The 24,769-nt window shown below is 43.1% G+C and overlaps 1 protein-coding gene across 16 annotated transcripts in view; it reads right to left on the bottom strand.

Annotated features, from left to right (window-relative positions):
• Window positions 1-24,769, bottom strand: part of NCOR1 (nuclear receptor corepressor 1) — a 426,430-nt gene that overhangs the window by 140,035 nt on the left and 261,626 nt on the right. For 13 of the 16 annotated variants that reach the window (XM_063955846.1, XM_063955845.1, XM_063955858.1 and 10 more), the window contains 3 exons: window positions 19,765-20,015; window positions 9,617-9,679; window positions 2,439-2,578 (listed from right to left, as the gene is read on the bottom strand). In XM_063955846.1, the coding sequence (XP_063811916.1) occupies window positions 2,439-2,578; window positions 9,617-9,679; window positions 19,765-20,015 (454 nt within the window). The remainder of the gene's footprint in view (window positions 1-2,438; window positions 2,579-9,616; window positions 9,680-19,764; window positions 20,016-24,769) is intronic. The other 3 variants (XM_063955853.1, XM_063955856.1, XM_063955857.1) reach the window with 1 other exon arrangement.

Genomic DNA, 24,769 nt, shown 5'->3' with positions numbered 1-24,769 from the left:
GCTCAGCCTCCTGGTAAAAAAAATTCCAGTACTATCAGAAATTAATTGCTGTTTATTGGAGAGCAAATAATTGAAATGCTGATCATACGGCAGAAGTTACACTCTGAGGTCTTGTAATCTTTCCATACAAATCCAAATATTATTTATTTATTACCAGTTAAATAAATAGTTAAATTAAATAGTGCACACATATTCCGTAGAATATTTGGCCATTCACATCAGTCCCTGCCCCAGTGAAGCTTACAATCTATATTCCCTACCACACTACACGCACACAAATTCACGCTAAGGTTGATTTATGTTGGGAGCCAATTATCCTACCAGTATATTTTTGGATCGTGGGAGGAAACTGGAATACCGGGAGGAACCCATATTTGATGGTTATGCTCTGAAAACCTAGAAAGGCTCTAAAAGATGGATTAGCAAGCTTATCCACTATCACTGCACGTGTGGGGAGAGAAAAGTACAAACTGCATGTGCTAAACACAGAAAACTGCATGCTGACCATTCATAATATGATCCAATTATTGTCAACCTTTTTTGGGCCGTTCCATGAAAATTGTCTTTTTATGTAACGTTTGTTACCAGTTTTCATGAAAAGCTTTGCATCAAACTTAAAGAATATCCTGTACCACACAAACAACATTTACTTTGCACAAAATATTCAAAACACATGCTCAAAAACATATATTTCACATGATATATATTTCAATATGTAACGTTTGTTACCATGGAATGACCCTTTTTGCTATTTTTAATCTGCTGCAATTAAAATGTAAGTGAATGAAAGCAGCAGCAACTGTCTGAGAGCGCCAACAGCTGCTTAGTAAAATACAAGTGGTTTTCCATGACAGCTGTGATGCAATTCCTTGACAGTGAGCAAGAACCTCAGGGACTCCCTGTGTTCATGAAAAATGAATAGAGAATAACTGTTCTATTACGGAAAACGTTACTTAGCAGTGCTGCTACATACATGTCATTGGCCCATTCACATGCAGCTTACAATCACATTTATTAGTTCCTAAGGGGTATGTATACAATGCACTCATTTAGCGAGCAACAGGCTATTTGAAGAATGGGGACATACTTTACAGCACATGGAAGTGAGGTAAGCAGTATATACTGCAATGCAAGCGAGTATGGACACACAGAATAGCATGGGCCTCATTAGTTGTGTTCACATACTGTGTACTTGCACTGAAAACACTAATATGATGCACTGCATAAAAGCCATCTAACCGATATCAACTATGAGTTTTATCATCGAAAATTGGATATATAAACATGTGTCCACATACACTGTAGCTTCAGTCGTGCCAAACAGCCAGGCCATGGGAGGCTCAGGCGCACCGAGTGCCCTTCACTAAAAAATGCATCTTATTTGCAACAATAAAACTACAATCGTCAAAACTACTTTGCCAGATTGCACTGATCAATTTGATGTGGAAATTTATACACTAGATGCGACCGAGTGTGAATCTGTATACAAAGTGGTCCTGGCTTTTTCTTAAACATAGTTCCATTGTGCTTCATCTGTGACCTTGTACATATTTAAAACAAATTCCTGTGAGATTAAAGTCGCAGCCCAGCATCTAGTACACTTGAGCCGGATGTAAGGACGCCAAAGTTCGGCAGTAGTGCGGCATGGTTTTGCCTTGTAAGTGATTGCCCCTTTTAAAAAAAGATTTGGCCGGCTTCCCGCATGGCCGCCGAACTCAGGCGTCATTACAGCCGGCCCTCTGAGTGGTGTTTTAGGGTTTCTGCAATGTGAATAAGGCACTGCACTTCTTGGAGTGACTTAGTCACGCCGAGCATCTCCCGGTGTATGGTGTATTGAGGTTATACGTATGAGGCTACAAGTACATAAAAGGCACAGTTCGCATTTTCTCTCTCCTGATTGGCTGAGATCAAAAGAAATTACACACTGAGCAAGAAACTGCACTGATGTGATAAACAGTCTGTCGAGTCGAATCGAATCGTTTACCGAATCGCCACATACTATCGGCTTGTGTGTACCTGGCTTTATGGTTATCTCCCCAGCAACACTGCTACAACAAAAATAGATAACAAAAAAAAATAGTAGTGGCGGCTGACAGCCTAATCGTATTGTGGTGAATACATAGGAAAGGCTTCTGTATTCCTAAACTAAATGAATACCTACCTGGTGAAATCCTCAGCGCATACGTTTTAAGAAACAACTTTAATAAATGGTTATTCGTCAATGACTACGTAATAGCTATAGCTTACAAATGTTATCAGTTGTAGGATATGACTCCATGAAAAATAAAAATGAAGTCTGCATTGTATTAAGTAGCTAGAGAAAAAGTTCTACTAATACAGAGGCATATAGCAGGTAAATAACAATGAATACAAGTGACAGACGATTCCTGGTCAAGTATTTCTGCCTTTTGTAAAACAAGTCTTACACCAATACTTACTTTCTGCTTGTGCTGCTGCAGCAAATTATCCAGATTGTGCCTCCTTTTGTAATTGAAGTAGAAATTTTTACACTGGGCTTCACTCTTCGTTCCAACCATCTTGGCGATAGCTCCCCAGTTACGACCATGTTCCACCAAGCCTGCAAAAACAAACCCAGATCAATGGAAAGCCACCTAAGTCTTTGAAACACAGTAAGCCATAAGATCATATCTAGCAATCAGAAAATAAATGAATAGCCCAATTACTACCCAAATAGAGGTCACAAACTAGGTCATCTATAATCTACAAAGATTTGTCATAACAAGGATCAGTGAAGAAGGCCATCTCAGTAATGTAATAACAATTTGAAAAGAAATTCTATGTTTCAATGTGTTTGTCAGCGTATGAATGATTTTGTAGTCACCTGTTTCAAGAGCTGCACTTAGGAGGCTGGACACAAATTGGTCAAACGCCCTGGTGTTACAATGGATCAGTATCAAAGAACGTTGCTGGTCCCTCATTTCCCAGCTAAGCATACAATACTGAGTGGTAATGTCAGCTCATCAAATGGCTTATCGGGTGGTATTCAGTATACCGGTTGTTGGGATCCCAGCGCACATAATGCCGGCATACCAACACCTTGTCTCCCTCCTGGAGGTCCACAACCCCCTGGAGGGAGAATAGATAGCGCGCGCCATCATGCACGCAGCAAGCCCGCAAGGGGCTCATTTGCGCTCGCCTCGCTGTCGGCAAGCCGGCAGTCGGGATCCCGGCGCCGGTATGCTGGCAACTCATACTACACCCGGCTTATCAGTACAAACTATAAAACCAGCAAGAAAAGAATAGGAAAATATAAAACCAGATGTGTAAGTTGTGGTCCCCATATGCTTTCCTGCAATCCAGAGAGAATTTGCTTTATATTATAAATCACTGTATACATGAAAGCATTTCAGTGACCATACAAACAACTACATGCTGCCAGAAGTAAACATCAGAAATGTAAAGGGGGTAATACCTAAGTACAGAGATTGAGAGCCTGGGTTATTGGGTTGAGCCTGGTAAGCGTCAGCGTGAGCTGCATAACAGACACCGCAATATGGGAACAGTTATGAAAGCTGCTACAGGTAACTGTACAGTATACAAAAGTCCACAACAAATAATCAGATTTTATAGGCAATTTTTCTACTTTATGAAGCAGTTTTTATTCTGGTTAATATGGGTAAAATCTATGGAGCACGAAGGTGGTTTTTCATTCAACCCAATCATGTAATGCTATTTGAAGGCAGACCAAGAGTGCAGAAAAGGATAACATCTATTAAGCTACTGCCTGTGAGTGGACCTCCTACCAAACTACACTACAGTACTTTATCGCACAAAAAAGTAGGACATGTGCGATTTGGCAGGAGGCCTGTGTGTGTACCAACCGTCCTATAAGGATTATTCATCCATTTCTGTACCCACAGGCAGCCTTTCAGCCTTTGGCTACCATGAATAACCCTTTCAGACTTACTTTTAAATCCTGGGTTTTTGCACATGAACGCAAATCAACCCAGGATTTCTGAATGTCTGAAAGGCACCACCAGGTCGGCGGCCCTGCTATTGACCAGGGATTTTCCTGGGACATTCGTCCCGGGTAGACAACTTGGGTTAAGTGTGAATGGTGCGACCCAGGAATTTACACCCAGGTCGCACTTAGGAGCCTTAGGAGGGGGAGGGGCGGCTGCCAGGAAGGGGCCGGAACTGCCTGTTTACACCCTGGGCTGTGTGACGTCGGGGATGTGCTTTCAGCTTCCATCGCCAAGTGTGTGTGTGCATTAGTCTGACGTGTGTGTGTATGACATGTATGAGTCTGACATGTGTGTGTATGACATGTGCGTGTATGACATGTATGAGTCTGACGTGTGTGTATGACATGTATGAGTGTGACGTGTGTGTATGACATGTATGAGTGTGACATGTGTGTGTGTATGACATGTATGAGTGTGACATGTGTGTGTATGACATGTATGAGTCTGACGTGTGTGCATGACATGTATGAGTCTGACATGTGTGTGTATGACATGTACGAGTGTGACCTGTGTATGTGTACGAGTGTGATGTGTGTATATGACATGTGTGTGTGAGAGAGACAGCAGCCTAGCAATCAAAGCTTGTAGAATGCCAAGGCAGACCAGGCTCATGTCTGAAAGTGGATGACCTGGGTCTTTCAAAGGTATTAGCTGTACTGTGAAAAGGGGCCTCGAGCAAAAACCTGGGATTATTCAGAAGTGAAAAGCCCAGGTCTGAGCAGGGAAATTCCTGGGTCGTATGTCTGAAAATGGTATTAGAAAATGGAACCCATGCTGGACAGATGAAAAACCACATGGATGCACAGACCATTACAGTTACCTGTGAAACATTTACCATAAAATGTCACCAAAAGTATCTATTATGCTTCTTGCTGAGCTCTGATTGATTGCACAAAATGTGTGTGTTCCAAAACGTGTGGGGGGGGGGGGGGGGGGGGAGTTTCCTATATTACTGCAGTACAGTAATCCGAGTGGGGGAAGTGGTCAAAATACTGGCAGACAGTGGGATCCAGACAATGATATTCCCAACGGATCCCCGTGTTAAGTACAGGGAAGTTGGGGTTAGGGTTAAATAAAAAAAAGGGGGGAGGGGAGGGGCAGAGTTAGGATTAGGGTGAAAGATACTTACTGCCATCTGCTGGGATTCTTCAGGGATTCCGTTGTCGGACTTCTGACTGTCGGGATCCCAACTGCAGGGATTTTGTACCCAACCCAGCAGTGGTTCCTAATACATGTATTTTAGGTTGGATTGAAATGAACAAATCCACTCTCAACAAGTCTATGGTGTACTACAAACTTGTAAACGTGTTATTCTGTCCAAATGTAAATATTGGTAGATTTTAAAACAAATACTTTTAGGTCATCTGCAAAAGAATTCTAAAGAATTGGAAACATGTTAATTCTAAACTAAACAATGGGTCCCAAAGATCACTCAGCCGGCCATCCAGATCTCCAGTCGAGACGGTCTAAAGCATGGGTCTCCAACCGGCGGCACTCCAGCTGTTGTGGAACTACACATTCTGGCATGCCATGCAACAGTTTTAGCATGCCTTTATAGGAAACTGTGACAGGGCATGCTGGGATGTGTAGTTCCACAGCAGCTGGAGGGCCGCAGGTTGAAGAGCAATGGTCTAATCTAATGCCTGGGGATGAAAGCCCCTCCAACAACCCTGTACCTTTAACCTGTCCACAGTATAATTAAATAAGCTTTTTAATGAAAGACCGCACACTCCATATAGATTTGCAATGCTCTCAGGAACACAGTGGGTGTGCTCAAGACAGCGTTTGTGCACAAATTAAGCGTGCCCAGAAGATGGCTAACCACATGTAAGGAGGTGACAGAAGAAATGTACAGTACATAGAGCATGGCTGTTTACATTTGGTCTGTAAGTGACTACACTGGGCTAATAAGGCAACGGCATGCTGAAATCACTTTACCAAATGTAACAGCAAAGGCTAAACATTTTTGATCACTTCAAGGTACTTAACCTTATGTCTTTACATATTTTGTCTTTAAGAAATGTAAAATAGAAATTAGAAGGCTTGTGAAGCGAATAACCTTTCCTTTTTTGTGTATGGTAAAGGTGTCTTCCTCTAATTTACTAACAATGGTAGCTCCTCTCTCCAGTATTATAAATCACTGCATAAATAATAAGTGTTTCTGGGAGTTCTGATGACTTCACTTATGGGCACGTTGTTCGTGATGACCTTAATGCAATGTCCTCATGTAATGTCCAGGAGATCCTCATATTTCAGGGAGTTCTCCCTGGAGAACAGACCAGCATACCATACCCCGCCCACTCCCCCAGTGAAGCGGGGAGGTCCTCTGGCTTGCTCAATAGCTCAAATCATGGTAAGGAAGCAGGGGTGGGGCTGTAGGAGACAATCTGTTCACCACACCGCCTACACCTACCCCCTCCAGGATCTCCCAGCCTTTACCCCGGAAGGGATGTGACTACAGTTACAAAAAAAAAAAAAAAATTACCAATTACCAATTTGTGGCAATGAAAACAAATTTATTTATAGTATGTCACACTGAACAATATACAGATTATACTAGATATATCTAGCACACTCATTTTTTTCCTGCCTAGATGTAGACATTACAGTGCACTATAAAAGGTAGTAGTGTACAGAAGTTAGCAAGCTATCTTAATAATAGCGGGCACCACATTGGTTTTGGTTTCCTGACTGTATTTCAAGCAGCGATGGGCACCCTAAAATAATTTAAAAGTTGCACGCGCAGCATGCTGACCTTCAACATGTCCTCATGCTATCCTTAATTTTAAGAATAAAAACAGCCCCAAAACAACTTCTGCACCTTACTTGCTCAAAAAATACCCATATATACTCTGAAACTCCACCTTACCACATGCTAATCAGAGCCCCACAAGCATTCAGGTTCCACATATACAAAACTCCTCAAACATGCCACACAGAAAGCCTCACTTGCCTCCACATGCCTTTCATACCTGCCCACATGCCATCCAGTCTGTAGCTCCGTCACTGGCATTCTCCACATGTACCCCACTAATCAACAGCCTAGAAATGCTGACTATTACAGCCTGCAAATGGAGGGAGAGCATGCGGTGCACAGTACACTACACTCTCCTACTTCTCTTACTAGAGGAGCTGTTGTGACCTCCCTGCAGTGTGCGGGGGAGGTCACATGATGCAGAAGCCACCTTCTCCCATCACAAAGCACACAATAAATTAAATTGTTTTCAGCCTGCTGTAGGCGACGTGTTGCACAACATGTATGTAAGTAACGCTGCGTGCATTTTTCACTGCCAACATAGCAGTATCAGATTCAGGAAGTGAGCTGTGCAAAAGAAATGTGCATATCTGCACATCACATATGACACTTGAATGCTGCAGAATTACTACTTGGCAAAGTAAAGGTGCCCATACACTAGACGATATGATGAGCGATTTGGCTGTTTCCGACGGATCAGAAAGACTAATCGGTCACAAGAGTGCAGACCCCTCAGTGTCTATGAACGATAACGATTTGCAGTCCCGTGGGTCACCTGTCGGAGATTCTGATCTTCCCTGCTGCAAGGAAGATCTCAAACTATCATTAAACACAACATGCTCATGGACGTGGCCACTCCTAAATCTTTAGATCTTGCAAAAGATCTATTTTTTGTGTATTGCACTAGATCGCTGGTCAAGGACTGCCAGGGAGTTCAAAGGATATCTTAGTAGTCTAGTGTATGGGCACTTTAAAATGCTTTTACTTCCTCCCCTTAGTTTCATTTTGTTGTTAGAATCAGAACTGTGGGGTTCCAGGACTGTGAGGTTCCATGTCCATGATATTTTCAATTGCTGAGAAACTCATGCACGCTGGCACCTCTTATTATTATTTTTATTGTTTACTCAAGTGCCAACATATTATGAAGCTGTATTTGATATTTGGAGGGGGATTTGTTTTGGTGGAACGGGCATCCTGGACACAAGATCCGTATGGTCTTTCTGTAACAGAGGTCAGGCAACTTTATCTACAAAATAATCACTTTGATCATGCTAGTTTGAAAAGGTTGTGTTAGACTTACAGAGGTTATAGAGAAGACCAACACCACTCTTATTTGATGTTGTCCTGTTATAGTATAGATATAAATACATGGATCTTTACACATGTAACCAAGGACCGTTGCAATGAACAAATCTATATTTTAGTGAAAATATTTCTTCCAAGTCAAATTCTGGCTGAGGAACGACGAATGTTAAATGTCTTTAAGTCCCACGGGCTGGCAAGGTCTTTCGTTCCTGTCCTGAAATGAACTAAATTCACATGTCATGCCCTGCAGAAGCCCTCCATTGCCCTACTAATCATGTGTGACTGCATTAGGAGCAGATTATTAGAGTCATTCCAGGTAAACACCTATTTCACCTCTCTGTGGAGATCAAAGAAACAAGCAGCAGCTATTCCAGGCACAGGGTTCCCCTTTGTTAATATCACTAAACGAGACCCGTGTAGCACTAACACAAAAATGAAAACACAAAACATACAACACAGCAAACAAGCATGCATACACAAGGACAAACACATGCAGATAAATATATATATATAGAGAGAGAGAGAGAGAGAGAGAGAGAGATAGAGAGAGAGAGAGAGAGAGAGAGAGACAGACAGACGTGCTGAAAGCAAAATAAAAGACAAATGTTATCAAGACACAGGAGTCAATAACACAAAGTAATCAGTAATATGTTTCAGGAGGAGGGTTTTTGGCATATCAGCAATAACAGAAGAATAGAAATTTTTTCATAGGAATAAATGCAATAATCATACGGAGAGTGGTCCAGAAGCACATAAATGTAAATCAGCAATAGCAAGTTTATCTGAAGCTGCAGTAAAGCAGAGCTGTGCCCCAGCCAGAGCCCTGGGGTGTGCATGTGTTAATTCACTACAGTGTGACTACAACCGTAACCACAACAAAGATGGAAAACAATCTGTTTTCGTGGAGAGAAGGGGAGTCAGGGGTCTTAGATTGCAGTGATAAGCGCAAGTAGTTCATGAAGGATTAGAATCCTAGAACTAGAGTTCCTTTAGAAAACAATATTGGAAAGATTTTCAGTATTGTTAAGACTTGCTTGAGAAAATACCTTCTAAGAAGACCTTTTTAGCAGCATCATGTTATTGCTATAAATGATTTACAACCAACACAAACAAAAAACAAAAACAAAGTTAAACTGTCTTGCATGTCTTGGGGTGCTGCACTTTTCCTACAAACAAGGATATCTTTCTACTTAACCAATTTCCAATGACAGAACAAAGATCATATCAAGAGTACAGAGCCCCAATTCAGATACAAAGCAGAGTTGTCAGCACTATGTGTGACCATGTGACCTGCTGCCTTCCAATCGTGGTGTAATACATAAAAGGCTTGGCGCTCCCAGCCCTCCTGGATTGAGTTTCACACAAATGACAGTAATCCAATCAAGAATAATAAGGTTCGGGAATACGGAACATCAAATCACAAGGCCACATGTAGCATTAGACAGCTTGCAATCATTTCTTAGAGCAGATAATGCTACAACTACTTTGATACAGCACACAGAGTCTACTAGATCAGCGACATCTACGTCTCACTCGAGATATCCACAGAAACCAAACTTGAAATCGTTACCTTTTTTAGCAACTTCCATTTCTTCTTCAGTCCAACGGGAGGTCTCCACGGTCTCTGCAGAAGCTGAAAGCACAACACAGCAAATCCCATCAAAAAGAAAGACCTGGATTTGCATTACGAGCACCACACTTAGTGATCCGTTTATGTGCAGGCTTCCTCTGTACAAGCCATATGAGGGGAAGGCAGACTGTGATGGTAGGAGGCAGTCACTACTGACTATGACGAGAGGGCTTGTGACAAGTTAGCGAACGAAGGGGAGATTAATGAGCAGTTCAGCATCACAATGAAAAATGAACTGAAAAAAACTATTCCATGCAGAATAGAAAAAAAAACTGCAGAATGAATGTAAAAGGACTAAAGCCACAGGCTAGAGGGATGAATGCCACAGCTTCATCAGGGGCCTAAAATAACAGCATTCATCAGAGTAACACTCCTGTGTTTACCGAAGCATCAAACAGAAATTCTCACTACAAGGTAAATTACCACCACGGTCATATAATCCATATACAGTACCACTTCCAAACAAGGTCTCACCACAAAAATAACTACCATTAAGGACTGATAATGCCCATTCAACGTAAAACTAAGCTATAAGAACTCCATATCGCTTGAAAGCACAAATGATAAGTTGGAATATGCAAAAACAGTAACACCAAATAAATGAAAACTGATAAACATGAAGAGCGGCTAAAGTTCTATAATAAGGAACAGTCTGCACAAAAAGCAATGGATCAGACAGGAGAAGTAGAAAGTAGCTTATGGTAATACAATAAACTGCTGGAAACAATAATGGACAACAAGACAAAAATGTTACTTGTCCCGTGCAAATAATAGTACAATAAAGAATGCTTTAAAGGCTGAGCAAAGGAACCTCATGGTTTGCAAACAGAAAATACAAGAACACACAGTACTGTAACTAAAGAAAAATGTATATACTGTAGATACAAAAAGTACAAAAAACATGCAACAGAATCTGATGGTGAGATAGATGTCATTAATAGTTATAGCAGTGAGACAACGCTACATAAAGACTGTAATTACTTGTTCACAATATTCTAAAAAAGGATTTCTAGCTCAATTTATTTTTTGTATAGACTAATTATTTTGAGAGATAGATATATATATATATATATATATATATATATATATATATATATATATAGGAATTGTAATGCAGCGGCACTCAAGCAGTCTGAATAAGTATATAAAATGCAGCTTTATTGGTCCAACAGCGTTTCAGGGTTTTACCCCGTTCTCACGCCGTTTTACCCCGAAACGCCGTTGGACCAATAAAGCTGCATTTTATATACTTATTCAGACAGCTTGAGTACCGCTGCATTACAATTCCTAATATTGGCCCACGCCGTTGGAGCTATGGATGGCACAGCAGCATTTATGATTTGAACCCACCACTGAGTGCCGGGTTATCGTTTGCTGATGTATATAAATTTTTATTGAACCTTACTAATACAAAATACACATAACAAGGACATGAATACACACAGCAAATGCCCCAGTAGTAATGGAAGTTCAGCGCACGCAGAATCACACGACTGGCTGAGGTGCCATTGATGTGTCACAGATTGCCACAAATGTAATATCCTTAACTTGTCACATCAGGCAAATCAGATAATCTGTATACAAAGGTTTGTGAAGGGTGTCAGGTTTATGGTCCTTTTTCTTGTTATTAATGTATGTTGGGTTAATATATGTTTGCATATTACTGCGACGCATTAACCTGAACCCTAAGACTATTATAATGGTTGCAAAGAGCCACAGTGATGCACAGCAGGGTATACAGCATTCAAAAAGTGGCATGCAAGGTTGCAATGACAGGGTTTGGTAGAAGGGTGGGAAGAACCCTGCTCCTGAGAGCTTGCAGCCAATTTCAGGAAACATATTGCTCTACACAATGAAAACATGGAGAATGTGTTCTAGGCAAGGTAAGTCAAGTTTCAAAACCAAACTGGAAATTCAGTGTTACCTCGATATTCCATTTAAAAGTAAATAGCTACCTGTCCACTCCATTACAGACAGGTGAATAGATAGGAACAGATATAGGTCAAAAAGCTTGGACTGCAAATATTTGACCTATGACCACACAAATGCTACACAGCAAGTATACAAATCTGTCACTCAAACAGTGTCTGGTTATAGAAGCCCCTCCCACCTAACAAGTTTAATGGACACCATTCATAAAGTACAAACATGTAAGTTATGTCATGTATGTCAACAGCTTAGTAATACAAAACACTTGATGTGTATGTGTATTTCCTTAATACACGTCTGTATAAGTTGCAAACTAAACTGGGCCAAGGATTTAGGAGCTAATTCAGGTTGGATCACAAATCGCGATCCCACCGGAATTCTTGCGATCGAGCTGCGGATGCATGCACAGCATAGTCATGCACATGCACCCGCACTTTCTGCGGGGGGCCGCAGAAAATGCAATTGCCTCTTCCTGTCAATCAGCAACTCTCCGTTTCAGGGCGGAGAAGGAGCGTTGCGGGGGCAAGAGCTGGCCAAAACGGGGGCGGAGCAGCGTGAACGGGGGCGTGATCGCGGCGGCTGTGTGACATCATACGCAGCCGCTGCGATCAGGAACATGGTGGCGTTCGCAAATTCTGCTTGTTGAAGGTGGGAGGCAGCGGTGGGCATGCTGGGCGGCCTTGCCCTGCGATGGGTGGCCCCCAGCATGCTAGAAAAAAGTTTGCAAATTCTGCTAATTAAGCAGTTAGTCCACTAGATTGCAGTACAGATAAGTGATATCCATACAGAAGTTATGGTGCATACACACTATGGAAAGTTTACTTACGATTTTGACTATATAGTCAAAATCATAAGAAAAATTAGCACATATCGCAAAATAGGCTAATTCAGTAAGGATTGCAAATTCTGCTAATTAGAATTTACAATCCTTCTGTTCGCATTCTGGGGGCCGCCCATCGTAGGGCAAGGCCACCCAACATGCTGACCGCCGCCTCCGTCCCCTTCAACAAGCAGAAATTAAGGATGCCTCCTGCCGGCGCCTACAGGAGGCCCGCCGCCATGTTTTTCGACTGTACTCACAGGTTAGGCTAATAAAATGAAACAAAATACAGTTGTCACTTGATTGCCAAATTTATTTTCACCTGGGTTTGTTTTAACAAGTAGCATATTAGATGCGGGAATAAAGCAGTCTCAAAAACCAAATGCATTTTAAATGTAGTGAAGTGTCAGTCTGCTGAGAAATGGCATGAATTCACTCTTCCTTACTTCTATATCAGATCTGGAACGATACTACCAAGGTCTAATGCTGTGCACAGCCCGACATTGACTATTCTCCGGCCCCGCCGATATAGCCAATGTTGGGCTGCCTGCACAATATATTATTCCTTGCGATGCATCGCAAGGACTATACACACGGCGCAATATGCACAATATTTTCTTACTATTTTGACTTTATAGTCAAAATTGTAAGAAAAGTCGCACCGTATGTACACACCTTAAGGACAAAACACACTTATAGGACTACAAATGTCCATCTTTTATATATATTACATTGCGTGTTTCTGACATCACACAGTGACACTCGTACAGAATGCGATCTCCTACATGATTTGTAATACTCATAATAGGATACATAACCCTACAGCCCAGAATACAAACTGTAGGTTACTCACTTTAGAAATTTTAGAAATGTTCTAACATTTTCGGATACTAAAGAACTGTACATTGTACTAAAAACAACAGAAAATGATGATAAGCATGAGCTGTCATGGGTAAGTGCTTGTTTCTGAATGTATGGGGAACACAAGCTATAGTCCCACATTTAACACATCAATGTCTATCTGGGTTCTCACAGTTTATCATATCAGGGTCCCCGGTATCTCTTCAGTCCTCTCACTATAGAGGTAGAGTCCCTGGCGAGACACTGCCCAACACTGAATTGCTCCAGAACGTCACTCACTGAACTGCAAAACTCTATAAGGGCCCAATGCCACAATCATTATACATCAAATAACTACTACCTTCTAAATGTTAGATGCCAATAGTACACAGAAATGTGTGCAGTAAGGGATGCGGTTATGTGACCGGTTACAATCACCCGATACCAACCTATGCAGTAACAGTGCAGGCAGGTGTGCAATCTGCAGTCTGACTCACAGGAAACAATTCACAGAATACAACTGCACAGTAAGAGATTCATTATTTTCCTATTTCAAATAAAATGGTGGTTTAAGAGTCCAATTGTTATGTTAAAACTGCAAGAACGTGAACTAAAAGCAAAAATAGCACAGCGGGTGTTTTTGTTTGTTGTCTTTGGGACAACCACTGAGAACTACTTTGTTTTATGCTCTTGCATTAATGCAGCTTTCTAAAAACAGCAAAAAGTTGAATTCTGCAACTGAAAATCATGATGCATGTTGGAGTTCTTGGCATTAGAAGCCCACCATCTCTGGACACTTTTGATAGCACGGGGTGTTACTGATCACAAGAAACTAAGGTGCCTTTGAGAGTGTACGGCACTAGGATAGGGGAAGTTGTACACATTGTGCCCTCCCCCATGCATCAAGTCTGGATGTGGATCATTGTGTCAACCATAACTAGTTGACAACTATTGGTCGACATGCTTTAGGTTGACACATGAAATAGGTTGACATGGACTAAAGTTAGACATGAAAAAGGTCGGCAAGTGTAAAGCTCAACCTGAGTTTTGGGGTTTACATTTTTTTGGTGTTGTTTACACCGTAAAATCTGTGGTACCCCAATTAGTGCACCGCGTCCCCTCGCATGGCAAGCATTTGGGCAAGGTGCCTTGCTCCGCTACCTCTGCGCTCAGCATAGGTTACTATTTTCCAATCGTAGTCCACGTGGATCAAAAAGTATAAAAAAAGTTCCACAAATGAAAGAAAAAGTGATAAACTCATGTAGACCTTTTCCAGAGTCGACCTTTTAGCCATGTTCACCTAATGTACGTCGACCAATAGTGGTCGACCTATTGACTGTAGAACTAACAGCAGCATACCATCAGGTCTACTAGTATTTCCGCAATGCAGTTTTATGTAGTCTGGTTATCACAGGAGGACTTTAGTAAGACAGTAATCACTATGATGTACTTCAATAGAGGGAGGGAACACTCCTCTTTCCCCGAGTTTAGTGAAGCCAGGATTGGAAATATATTCCCCAATCTCTGTACTACATAAAGGTGTCTGCAATTCAGGGGTGTTCAACATGATCACCACAGAATATCTTCGATGGAGAATCCTCCTCTTTTTTGAATGAACGTACCCCTTGAGCCTGTGGCCAGGATAGGAGATATGGAGCACTTTTATGGCTCTATTCCTTATTTCATGGCTTTTGTAAAGATCTGCAATGTTTATCCTGAATAGTCCGGTGCTTAATTACGCCACTGCAGATAAGAAATTATTATGCCATTAAGCCATGACGATGTCATTAAGCGTTCCTTGATCTTAGCTACATCTGTATGGAGGCTTTTTAAGTTAATCCAGGTACACACCAGGCAATATGATGCATAAGCGATATCGCCTAGTGTTTTCCGCTCTTTCCCGGGCGGCCGATTTAGTGCTTACACTGAACAATATCGCTAACAAGAGCGTTCAGTGACGCAACCCCGCTGCCGGCCCTAACATGCTGTTATACCTGCATGCACTGACAACATCGTTAAGGACCCGCGGGAGCGCGCCGATATAGTACGTACTGTACACACTGGGTAATATTATAAAACCCTAGCGCTCAAAAGGGTGAAAATTGGCAAAATCGTTTAAAATATTGCGTAGTGTGTATCCAGCTGTAACCACCAAATATGATCCCCTGCAGGGATTAAATGGGTCCCACTCATCCTTTGCAGTGAATAAGGTTAATCTTCACAATTTCCAACCCCTAATAATTTATAATATTCCTAATTATGGTAAAACACATCGTAGTTAGGAATAAAATTTATGCTGTCTATGTGCATAAAAAAAATAACCTTACATTATACAATGCAATGACAACAAGGACAAAACAACAAAGAACACCAACTACAGAACCATTAACAAAAAGAGTAAGAAGTTTGCTAAACCTTCAGCAAACAGCCTATTTGGTGAACTGAAGGCCACCTGATCTTGGCTAGCTCTCATGAGTGTAACAACCTGTTGCATTCCGATTTTATAGCAATGTAAACATTACAAATGTTGGCAACACTGACAAATGCAATGGACTGAAAGAAATGGGAAAAAACGATGATATATTTTTGGAGAAAAAAAGATCACTGGCTAGATTCACATTTTCAGGAACAGGTCCCATTTTAAACATATAAATGTCAGTGCAACGGTCATACTTCAAATCAGAGATATTGCAGCATTGTCTCCATACAGTTACAATACACATAAACCGATATCCATTTAAGCCCCTCAAAGGTCACATTATAAGATTTTAGTTGGAAATCTATTACCGAGGACAACTTGAGAAGTGTATGAATGAACACTAACCTTGATTTAAAGCTACAATAGCATCTAAGAATCTTTTTTAAGCCTAAGGTGCCCACGCATTCCCCCACTGCAGTAGCAGGTTCTGTGACAGATGAACAAAGTACCTCACCTTCCATACCCTTCCCTCTCTCCTGTTTTTCCCCCATGGCTGTGAGAGAAATTGAAATGCACCAGGAAAAAACGTGGCTGCACGGAGCAACCTCCCAATGACCCAGGCATGGAGATAATTATAAGGCTATATTCAATTTAAACCCTTACATTCTAGCTCTTCTCGCTAAATTGTTGTCTATGTTTTCAGATCTTGATAACCGGATGAATTAGATGAAAGGTGTACAATGCAATATACTAAATATATCCTCATGTAAATAGTGAATACAACCCATAAGCACCACGTCCATTGACAAGTCTTTGTCGATATAAGAGGACAAATACTTTTGATAACAGTATAAATATTCCTGTAGTGACCTTACAATGGAACAAGATGAAAACTTAGTCCAATGGTTCCCAAATGTGGTCCTCAAGGCACCCAAATAGTCCAGGTTTTAGGGATATCTCTGCTTGTGCACAGATGGTATAATCAAACTGACTTAGGTACTAATTGTCACCTGTGCCTAAGCATGGATATCCTTAAAATGCGGACTGTTGGGGAGCCTTATCGACTGCGTGTGGATGCCACTGACTAAGAACAAAGAGAAAGAATCTCATATGACATATGGAAATCTGGAAAAAAAAGAAGAAAAAAAAGTGTCCGAGGCAGGGGCGTAGCCAGAACTTTGTGGGCCCCGTCTCAACATTTTGAAGTGACCCAATGCTTCTAGAGAGACACTTCTCTGCAGCAGTTGTTAATGTTATTCGCTATAATAGTGTCCTAGTTCCTTTTCTGAACCATAGTAGAGCCTTATTTAATGTAATGCCCCATAGTAGTGCCCTAGTTTCTTTTATGAATCTTAGTAGTGCTTAAGTTCACCCTATGTCACATTTCAGAGCTGCCGGTACACATTATGCCGCACAGTACCCCCAATTCACATCATAATATATAGTGCTCCCCGTTCATATTGTGCCTCATTACAGTGCCCTGGTTCATAGTGTATAACATTATAATGCCCTCGAGTTCATTTTATACCACACTACAATGAGCAGGTCCAGGGGCATACCTAGATATATTGCAGACCCCATGGAAAAAGTCTGAAAGGACCCCTATGTACCACCCAATGGTGAAAAATGTATATAAACACATGTAACTGTGACAGGGAAGGTGGCCCCTCACAGCTCTTGGCCCCATAGCAGCTGCACTCCTTGCAGCTATGGTAGCTATGCCCTGTATATAACACATGTAACTGTGACAGGGAAGGTGGCCCCTCACAGCTCTTGGCCCCATAGCAGCTGCACTCCCTGCAGCTATGGTAGCTACACCCTGTATACAACACATGTAACTGTGACAGGGAAGAAAGCTCCTCTCAGTTCTGGACCCATAGCAGCTGCACTTCCTGCACCTATGGTATCTATGCCTTGTATATAACACATGTAACTGTGACAGGGAAGGTGGCCCCTCTCAGCTCTAGCCCCATAGCAGCTGCACTGCCTGCACGTATGGTAGCTATGCCCTGTATATAACACATAGAACTGTAAACTAACTCCCTGCACCTCTGGTAGCTACGCCACTGGTCCGAAGCATCACTCAGCATCATAGTAAAATAAGAGGGAAGAGAGATTTGCCCACTTTACTAAAAAGGCCTTGGTGCAGTTTAAATTAAATTATTTAATAAATAATGACTTCAAATTGGTGCTTATGTCAGATACACAGACATTATTCCCTATTCCTACAGTCACTGCTAACACCACAAAAAGGAGAATGCCAGGGGCAAAGTAATTTTAACAATAAATCGCAAAATATGCAGGGGAATGTTTAAAACCAATTGCCTGGCTTGGTTGCATCAGATGTGACCAGTCAGAAATTGCCGGCCCCTTTAACCCTCCGCCCAGTGTGTTCCAATCACCGCTGATCGCAAAGAGGAGCAGCTGTGGGTAATCCAGTGATGGCCCCAGTGTTACTACTAGCTGCTGCAGAGAGGAGCAACCCCAGGTATATCCATCTTGCCCCCAATGTATACTCAGCGACTGCAGTCACTGGGGGGAACATACAGATAGCACATGACTATCCCGTATAGATCAAGAATATCGATACAAGACCACCAATTATGAATGGCCAATTTCTATGTTCTAAATCGTTTAAAAGTGTTTAACAGTTGTCAGGTGTTTTGGGGTTTGTTTGCCATTTTTTATTTTTTATGGTGCCATCGATGGTACAAAATTAACGCTGCCCCATCGTAGGGGCCCTGACACTGAGAAAACAAAGGACAAAGTTATTGATTGCTATCTATCTATGGTTATTATAACCCACTGATGGTACAGCAATCGATGGCCATTACCAGTTTAAAGTTTAAGTTCATGCACAGTGGCCCTCATTCAGATATGGACAGAGTACTTACAGAACTATCAGCACTTTGATGCATGAGCCGGACCCGTACTGTGCATGTGCAGTACAGGTCTGCGATGTTGGTCGCACTATGGCATCAAACTGTCAGTTATAGAAAGTCTGATGATGATTGGGGGTGAGGAGAGGCCTCCATTTCTCCAAACGGAGGCATGTCGCCACCATTGCAGGGGAGGGTTGAAGCTAGGATCTCCATCAGAGGACGAAGATTTCCTGGCCTCCAGGTAAGACTTGCGGCGGCCGGCTTGCGAGACCTCATGGGGCACGCAGCCCTCCAACAGCTGTCTGAGATGATCAGATACTGCATCCTTCGACGCAGTCTGGATCAGTAATGGAGGTGCGATGTCTCCTGCTGCATTACCTAATTAGTGCTATGGCTGCTACTTCTATTGCTGTAAGCAGCAGCGATAGTCCCTCCAACCACATCTGAATGAGGGCCAGGAAGTTTTAAATAGATGTTCTTAACCTAATTCAATCATGGCTAGCTTAGATAGATCCAGATGCAAGGCCACTTGAGGCTATTGTACAGATCACATGGTGGTGTTATGTGCTTTGATGATAATGGTACACACAGACCTACAGCAGAATCTGCTGACCACACTTACAGATACGCCCGCAACTCATCCAGCAGATTCAATTGCATCTTTATGGGGTACTATCCTACAAGCTACAAAACTGGACTAATTTTGCATCACCACCAACAATACAATCACATTTGTGGGTAAGCACTGTTTCTGCAGATGGGGCTTCCTTCAGTACTGCAATGAGTTCAATGAACAGTACAGTCACATTAAATAGCATGTAAGAGGCTTGGACAGATTACATAGGTCTTCTCAGGAGTCCCTTGCAATGGTGTCACATGCTGATCTATTGCAATGCACAGATCACAGATGTTTGGCTAGAACTTCATAAGTGTTTGCTAAAGATAAAATTAGGGAAATCTGAAAGTTCACCTTCAATGCTTCATACTTAAATAGGATAATTAAGACAGCAAAACATGGTGTAATGAATCTTTGTCCTTGCTTAAAACATTTTTGGACATGGTTATTTAAAAGTTATTTATTTATACCATAACATGTATAGCTTATATTTAGAACTGTTTTATGTTGTGCTGTCCATGGTCACTGACCGCTGAAAAATGCAAGGCAGCGGTAGAAACATTTGATCACAAGGTTACTCACTTTGCTCCTGTGAAGACGCTGCAGGCAGCGGAGACTCCTCCGTCGGGGCAGACACAGGCGCTGGTGGAGCAGGAGGAGTAGCAGGTGATGATGTAGAAGCATTTGCAGCAGCAGCCTCATTTGCCATTGACCTAGTAATTCGGCCTTTCCGCCGACCTTGGCTGTTTGCAGTTTTACGTCCCTTCGGAGTGGACTGTTCCCTTTCTTCCATGTCTTCTGCTACAATTTCAATTTTGTCTTTGGTGTTCTCTCTAAATATTTATATACAGAGGCACAGGCTAATTAACTCACCACAATTTGCCTATTTATAAACTGTTCTTAAAGCAAAACTCCAACCAAAACTAAAATGTAGTTCTGCACGGTTTACCAGGGTGAGAAAAATAATTTTTTACTCACCGGTAAATCTATTTCTCGTAGTCCGTAGTGGATGCTGGGGACTCCGTAAGGACCATGGGGAATAGACGGGCTCCGCAGGAGACTGGGCACTCCAAGAAAGAATTAGGACTACTGGTGTGCACTGGCTCCTCCCTCTATGCCCCTCCTCCAGACCTCAGTTAAGGAAACTATGCCCGGACGAGCTGACATTACAAGGAAAGGATTTTGGAATCCAGGGTAAGACTCATACCAGCCACACCAATCACACCGTATAACTTGTGATACACTTATCCAGTCGACAGTATGAACAACAACAGAGCATCAGATAACCTGATGCAACATAACATAACCCTTATTTAAGCAATAACTATATACAAGTATTGCAGAAGAAGTCCGCACTTGGGACGGGCGCCCAGCATCCACTACGGACTACGAGAAATAGATTTACCGGTGAGTAGAATCTTATTTTCTCTAACGTCCTAGTGGATGCTGGGGACTCCGTAAGGACCATGGGGATTATACCAAAGCTCCCAAACGGGCGGGAGAGTGCGGATGACTCTGCAGCACCGAATGAGCAAACACAAGGTCCTCCTCAGCCAGGGTATCAAACTTGTAGAATTTTGCCAACGTGTTTGAACCCGACCAAGTAGATGCTCGGCAAAGCCGTAATGCCGAGACCCCTCGGGCAGCCTCCCAAGAAGAGCCCACCTTCCTTGTGGAATGGGCTTTTACTGATTTTGGATGCGGCAATCCAGCCGCAGAATGAGCCTGCTGAATCGTGTTACAGATCCAGCGCGCAATAGTTTGCTTTGAAGCAGGAGCACCCAGCTTGTTTGATGCATACATGATAAACAACGACTCAGTTTTCCTGACTCCAGCCGTTCTGGCTACATAAATCTTCAAAGCCCTGACTACATCTAGTAACTTGGAATCCTCCAAGTCACGAGTAGCCGCAGGTACCACAATAGGTTGGTTCAAATGAAAAGATGACACCACTTTCGGCAGAAATTGCGGACGAGTCCGTAATTCTGCTCTATCCATATGGAAAACCAGATAGGGGCTTTTACCTGACAAAGCCGCCAATTCTGACACCCGCCTAGCCGAAGCTGAGGCCAATAGCATGACCACTTTCCACGTGAGATACTTTAGCTCCACGGTCTTAAGTGGCTCAAACCAGTGAGATTTCAGGAAACTCAACACCACGTTAAGATTCCAAGGTGCACAAAAGGGGGCTGAATATGCAGCACTCCCTTTACAAACGTCAACCTCAGGAAGTGAAGCCAGTTCCTTTTGAAAGAAAATGGATAGGGCCGAAATCTGGACCTTTATGGACCCTAATTTTAAGCCCATAGTCACTCCTGATGTAGGAAGTGCAGGAACCAGCCCAGCTGGAATCCCTCTGTAGGGGCCTTCCTGGCCTCACACCAAGCAACATATTTTCGCCATATACGGTGATAATGTTTTGCTGTCACGTCCTTCCTAGCCTTTATCAGCGTAGGAATAACTTCATCCGGAATGCCTTTTTCCGCTAGGATCCTGCGTTCAACCGCCATGCCGTCAAACGCAGCCGCGGTAAGTCTTGGAACAGACAGGGCCCCTGTTGCAACAGATCCTGTCTGAGAGGCAGAGGCCATGGGTCCTCTGTGAGCATTTCTTGCAGTTCCGGGTACCAAGTCCTTCTTGGCCAATCCGGAACAATGAGTATTGTTCTCACTCCTCTTTTTCTTACGATTCTCAGCACCTTGGGTATGAGAGGAAGAGGAGGAAACACATAGACCGACTGGAACACCCACAGTGTTACTAGTGCTTCCACAGCTATCGCCTGAGGGTCTCTTGACCTGGTGCAATACCTTTGTAGCGTTTTGCTGAGACGGGATGCCATCATGTCCACCTGTGGCAGTTCCCATCGATTTGTAATCTGTGTGAAGACTTCTTGATGAAGTCCCCACTCTCCCGGGTGGAGGTTGTGCCTGCTGAGGAAGTCTGCTTCCCAGTTGTCAACTCCCGGAATGAACACTGCTGACAGTGCTTTTACGTGATTCTCCGCCCCGCGAAGCATTCTGGTGGCTTCCGCCATCGCCACCCTGCTCCTTGTGCCGCCTTGGCGGTTTACATGAGCCACTGCGGTGATGTTGTCTGCCTGAACAGCACCGGTTGGTCGCGAAGCAGAGGCTCCGCTTGACTTAGGGCGTTGTATATGGCCCTTAGTTCCAGGATATTGATGTGCAGACAAGCCTCCTGACTTGACCACAGACCCTGGAAATTTCTTCCCTGTGTGACTGCCCCCCACCCTCGGATTCTTGCATCCGTGGTCACCAGGACCCAGTCCTGAATGCCGAACCTGCGACCCTAGATAAGGTGAGCACTCTGCAGCCACCACAGAAGATAGGGTGATCAGCCGCTGCATCTGAAGATGCGATCCGGACCACCTGTCCAACAGATCCCACTGACAGGTCCTCGCATGGAACCTGCCGAAGGGAATGGCTTCGTATGACGCCACCATCTTTCCCAGGACTCGCGTGCATTGATGCACCGACACCTGTTTTGGTTTTAAGAGGCCTCTGACCAGAGTCACTAACTCCTGAGCCTTCTCCGCCGGGAGAAAAACCTTCTTCTGGTCTGTGTCCAGAATCATGCCCAAGAAGGACAGACGCGTCGTAGGAATCTGCTGCGACTTTGGAATATTCAGAACCCAGCCGTGCTGTTGCAACACCTTCCGAGAGTGTGCTACGCTGATCAGCAACTGCTCTCTGGACCTCGCCTTTATGAGGAGATCGTCCAAGTATGGGATAATTGTAACTCCTTGCTTTCGCAGAAGCATCATCATTTCTGCCATTACCTTGGTAAATATTCTCGGTGCCGTGGACAGACCAAACGGCAACGTCTGGAATGGGTAATGACAATCCTGTACCACAAATCTGAGGTACGCCTGATGAGGTGGATAAATGGGGACATGAAGGTATGCATCCTATATGTCCCGAGACACCATATAATCCCCCCCTTCCAGGCTTGCGATGACCGCTCTGAGCGATTCCATCTTGAACTTAAACCTTTTCAGGTATATGTTCAGGAATTTTAAATTCAATATGGGTCTGACCGAACCGTCCGGTTTCGGTACTACAAACATGGTCGAATAATTAACCCTTTCCCTGTTGAAGGAGGGGAACCTTGACCACCACCTGCTTAAGATACAATTTGTGAATTGCAGTTAACATTGTTTCCCTCTCGTGGGGGGAAGCCGGCAGGGCCGTCGGTGAGGGGGCATCTTCTCAAAGTCCAGTTTGCATCCCTGAGACACAATATCTATTGCCCAGGGACCTAACAGGGAGCGAACCCACTTGTGGCTGAACTTACGCAGGCGTGCCCCCACCGGGCCTAGCTCCGCCTGTGGAGCCCCAGCGACATGCGGTGGATTTTTGTAGAGGCCGGGGAGGACTTCTGTTCCTGGGACCTAGCTGTATTGTGCAGCTTCTTTTCTCTGCCCCCGCCTCTGGCAAGAAAGGACGCACCTCGGACTTTCTTGTTTCTTTGTTCTAAAGGCTGCATTTGATAATGTCGCGCTTTCCTAGGCTGTGCAGGAATATAAGGCAAAACAACAGAATTACCAGCTACAGCTGTAGAGACCAGGTCCGAGAACCCTTGTCCACACAATCCTCAGCCTTCCCTATGTCTCTTAAGTCGGCATCATCTGTCCATTGCATATTCTACAGGACACGTCAAGCAGAAATCGACATAGCTTTGTCTCTAGGACCCAGTATACTCATGTCTCTTTGGGCATGTTATAAATATATATATATATATATATATATATATATAAATCTCTTAATACAGCATCTTTAATATATATATATATCTCTATATATACATATATCTATATATATCTACATACTAGGGTCTCAATCTCTGCTGATAAGGTACCTGTCCACTCTGCCCCAGCGCTATAAACCCATGCCGACACAATCGCCGGTCTGAGTAGTGTGCCAGAATGTGCACGCTATCTGCAGGATCCCTGAGAATAGCTGTTACGACAGGTTACCTTTTGGGCAAACGTGATACCCTAGGGGAAGATTCCCATCGTATCATGGCCCTAGTGGGGAAAGGATACTGCCTGAGAATTCTTTGTGTGAAACTGCAGTCTCTTGTCTGGAGATTCCCACTCTTTTTCCTCATGAGAGGAGGGAAATTTACCTCAGCTTTCTTCCCCTTAAACATGTGTACCCTTGTGTCAGGGACAGATGAGTCATCAGTGATATGCAAATCATCTTTTATTACAATAATCATATATTGAATACTTTTCTGCCATTTTGGCTGTAACTTTGCATTGTCGTAGTCGACATTGGAGTCAATCTCCGTGTCGGCATCAGTGTTTATTATTTTGGATAGTGAGCATTGAGAGACACTGAAGGTCTCTGCGACAGAGGGACAGACATGGGTAGATTTCCTGTCTGTTCTCTAATCTTTTGTGCAATTAATTCACCTCAGTACTTAATTACACATATCCAACAGGTGTCGGCGTTGTCGACGGAGACACCCTCACACACATATTTGCTCTATCTCCTCCTTAGGGGAGCCTTTTACCTCAGACATGTCGACACACACGTACCGACACACCACACACACAGGGGATGCT

Source organism: Pseudophryne corroboree, chromosome 2 (assembly GCF_028390025.1).
Source record: "Pseudophryne corroboree isolate aPseCor3 chromosome 2, aPseCor3.hap2, whole genome shotgun sequence".
NCBI classification, from domain to species: Eukaryota; Metazoa; Chordata; class Amphibia; order Anura; family Myobatrachidae; genus Pseudophryne; species Pseudophryne corroboree.
This window is presented reverse-complemented; position numbering and strand designations above follow the sequence as displayed.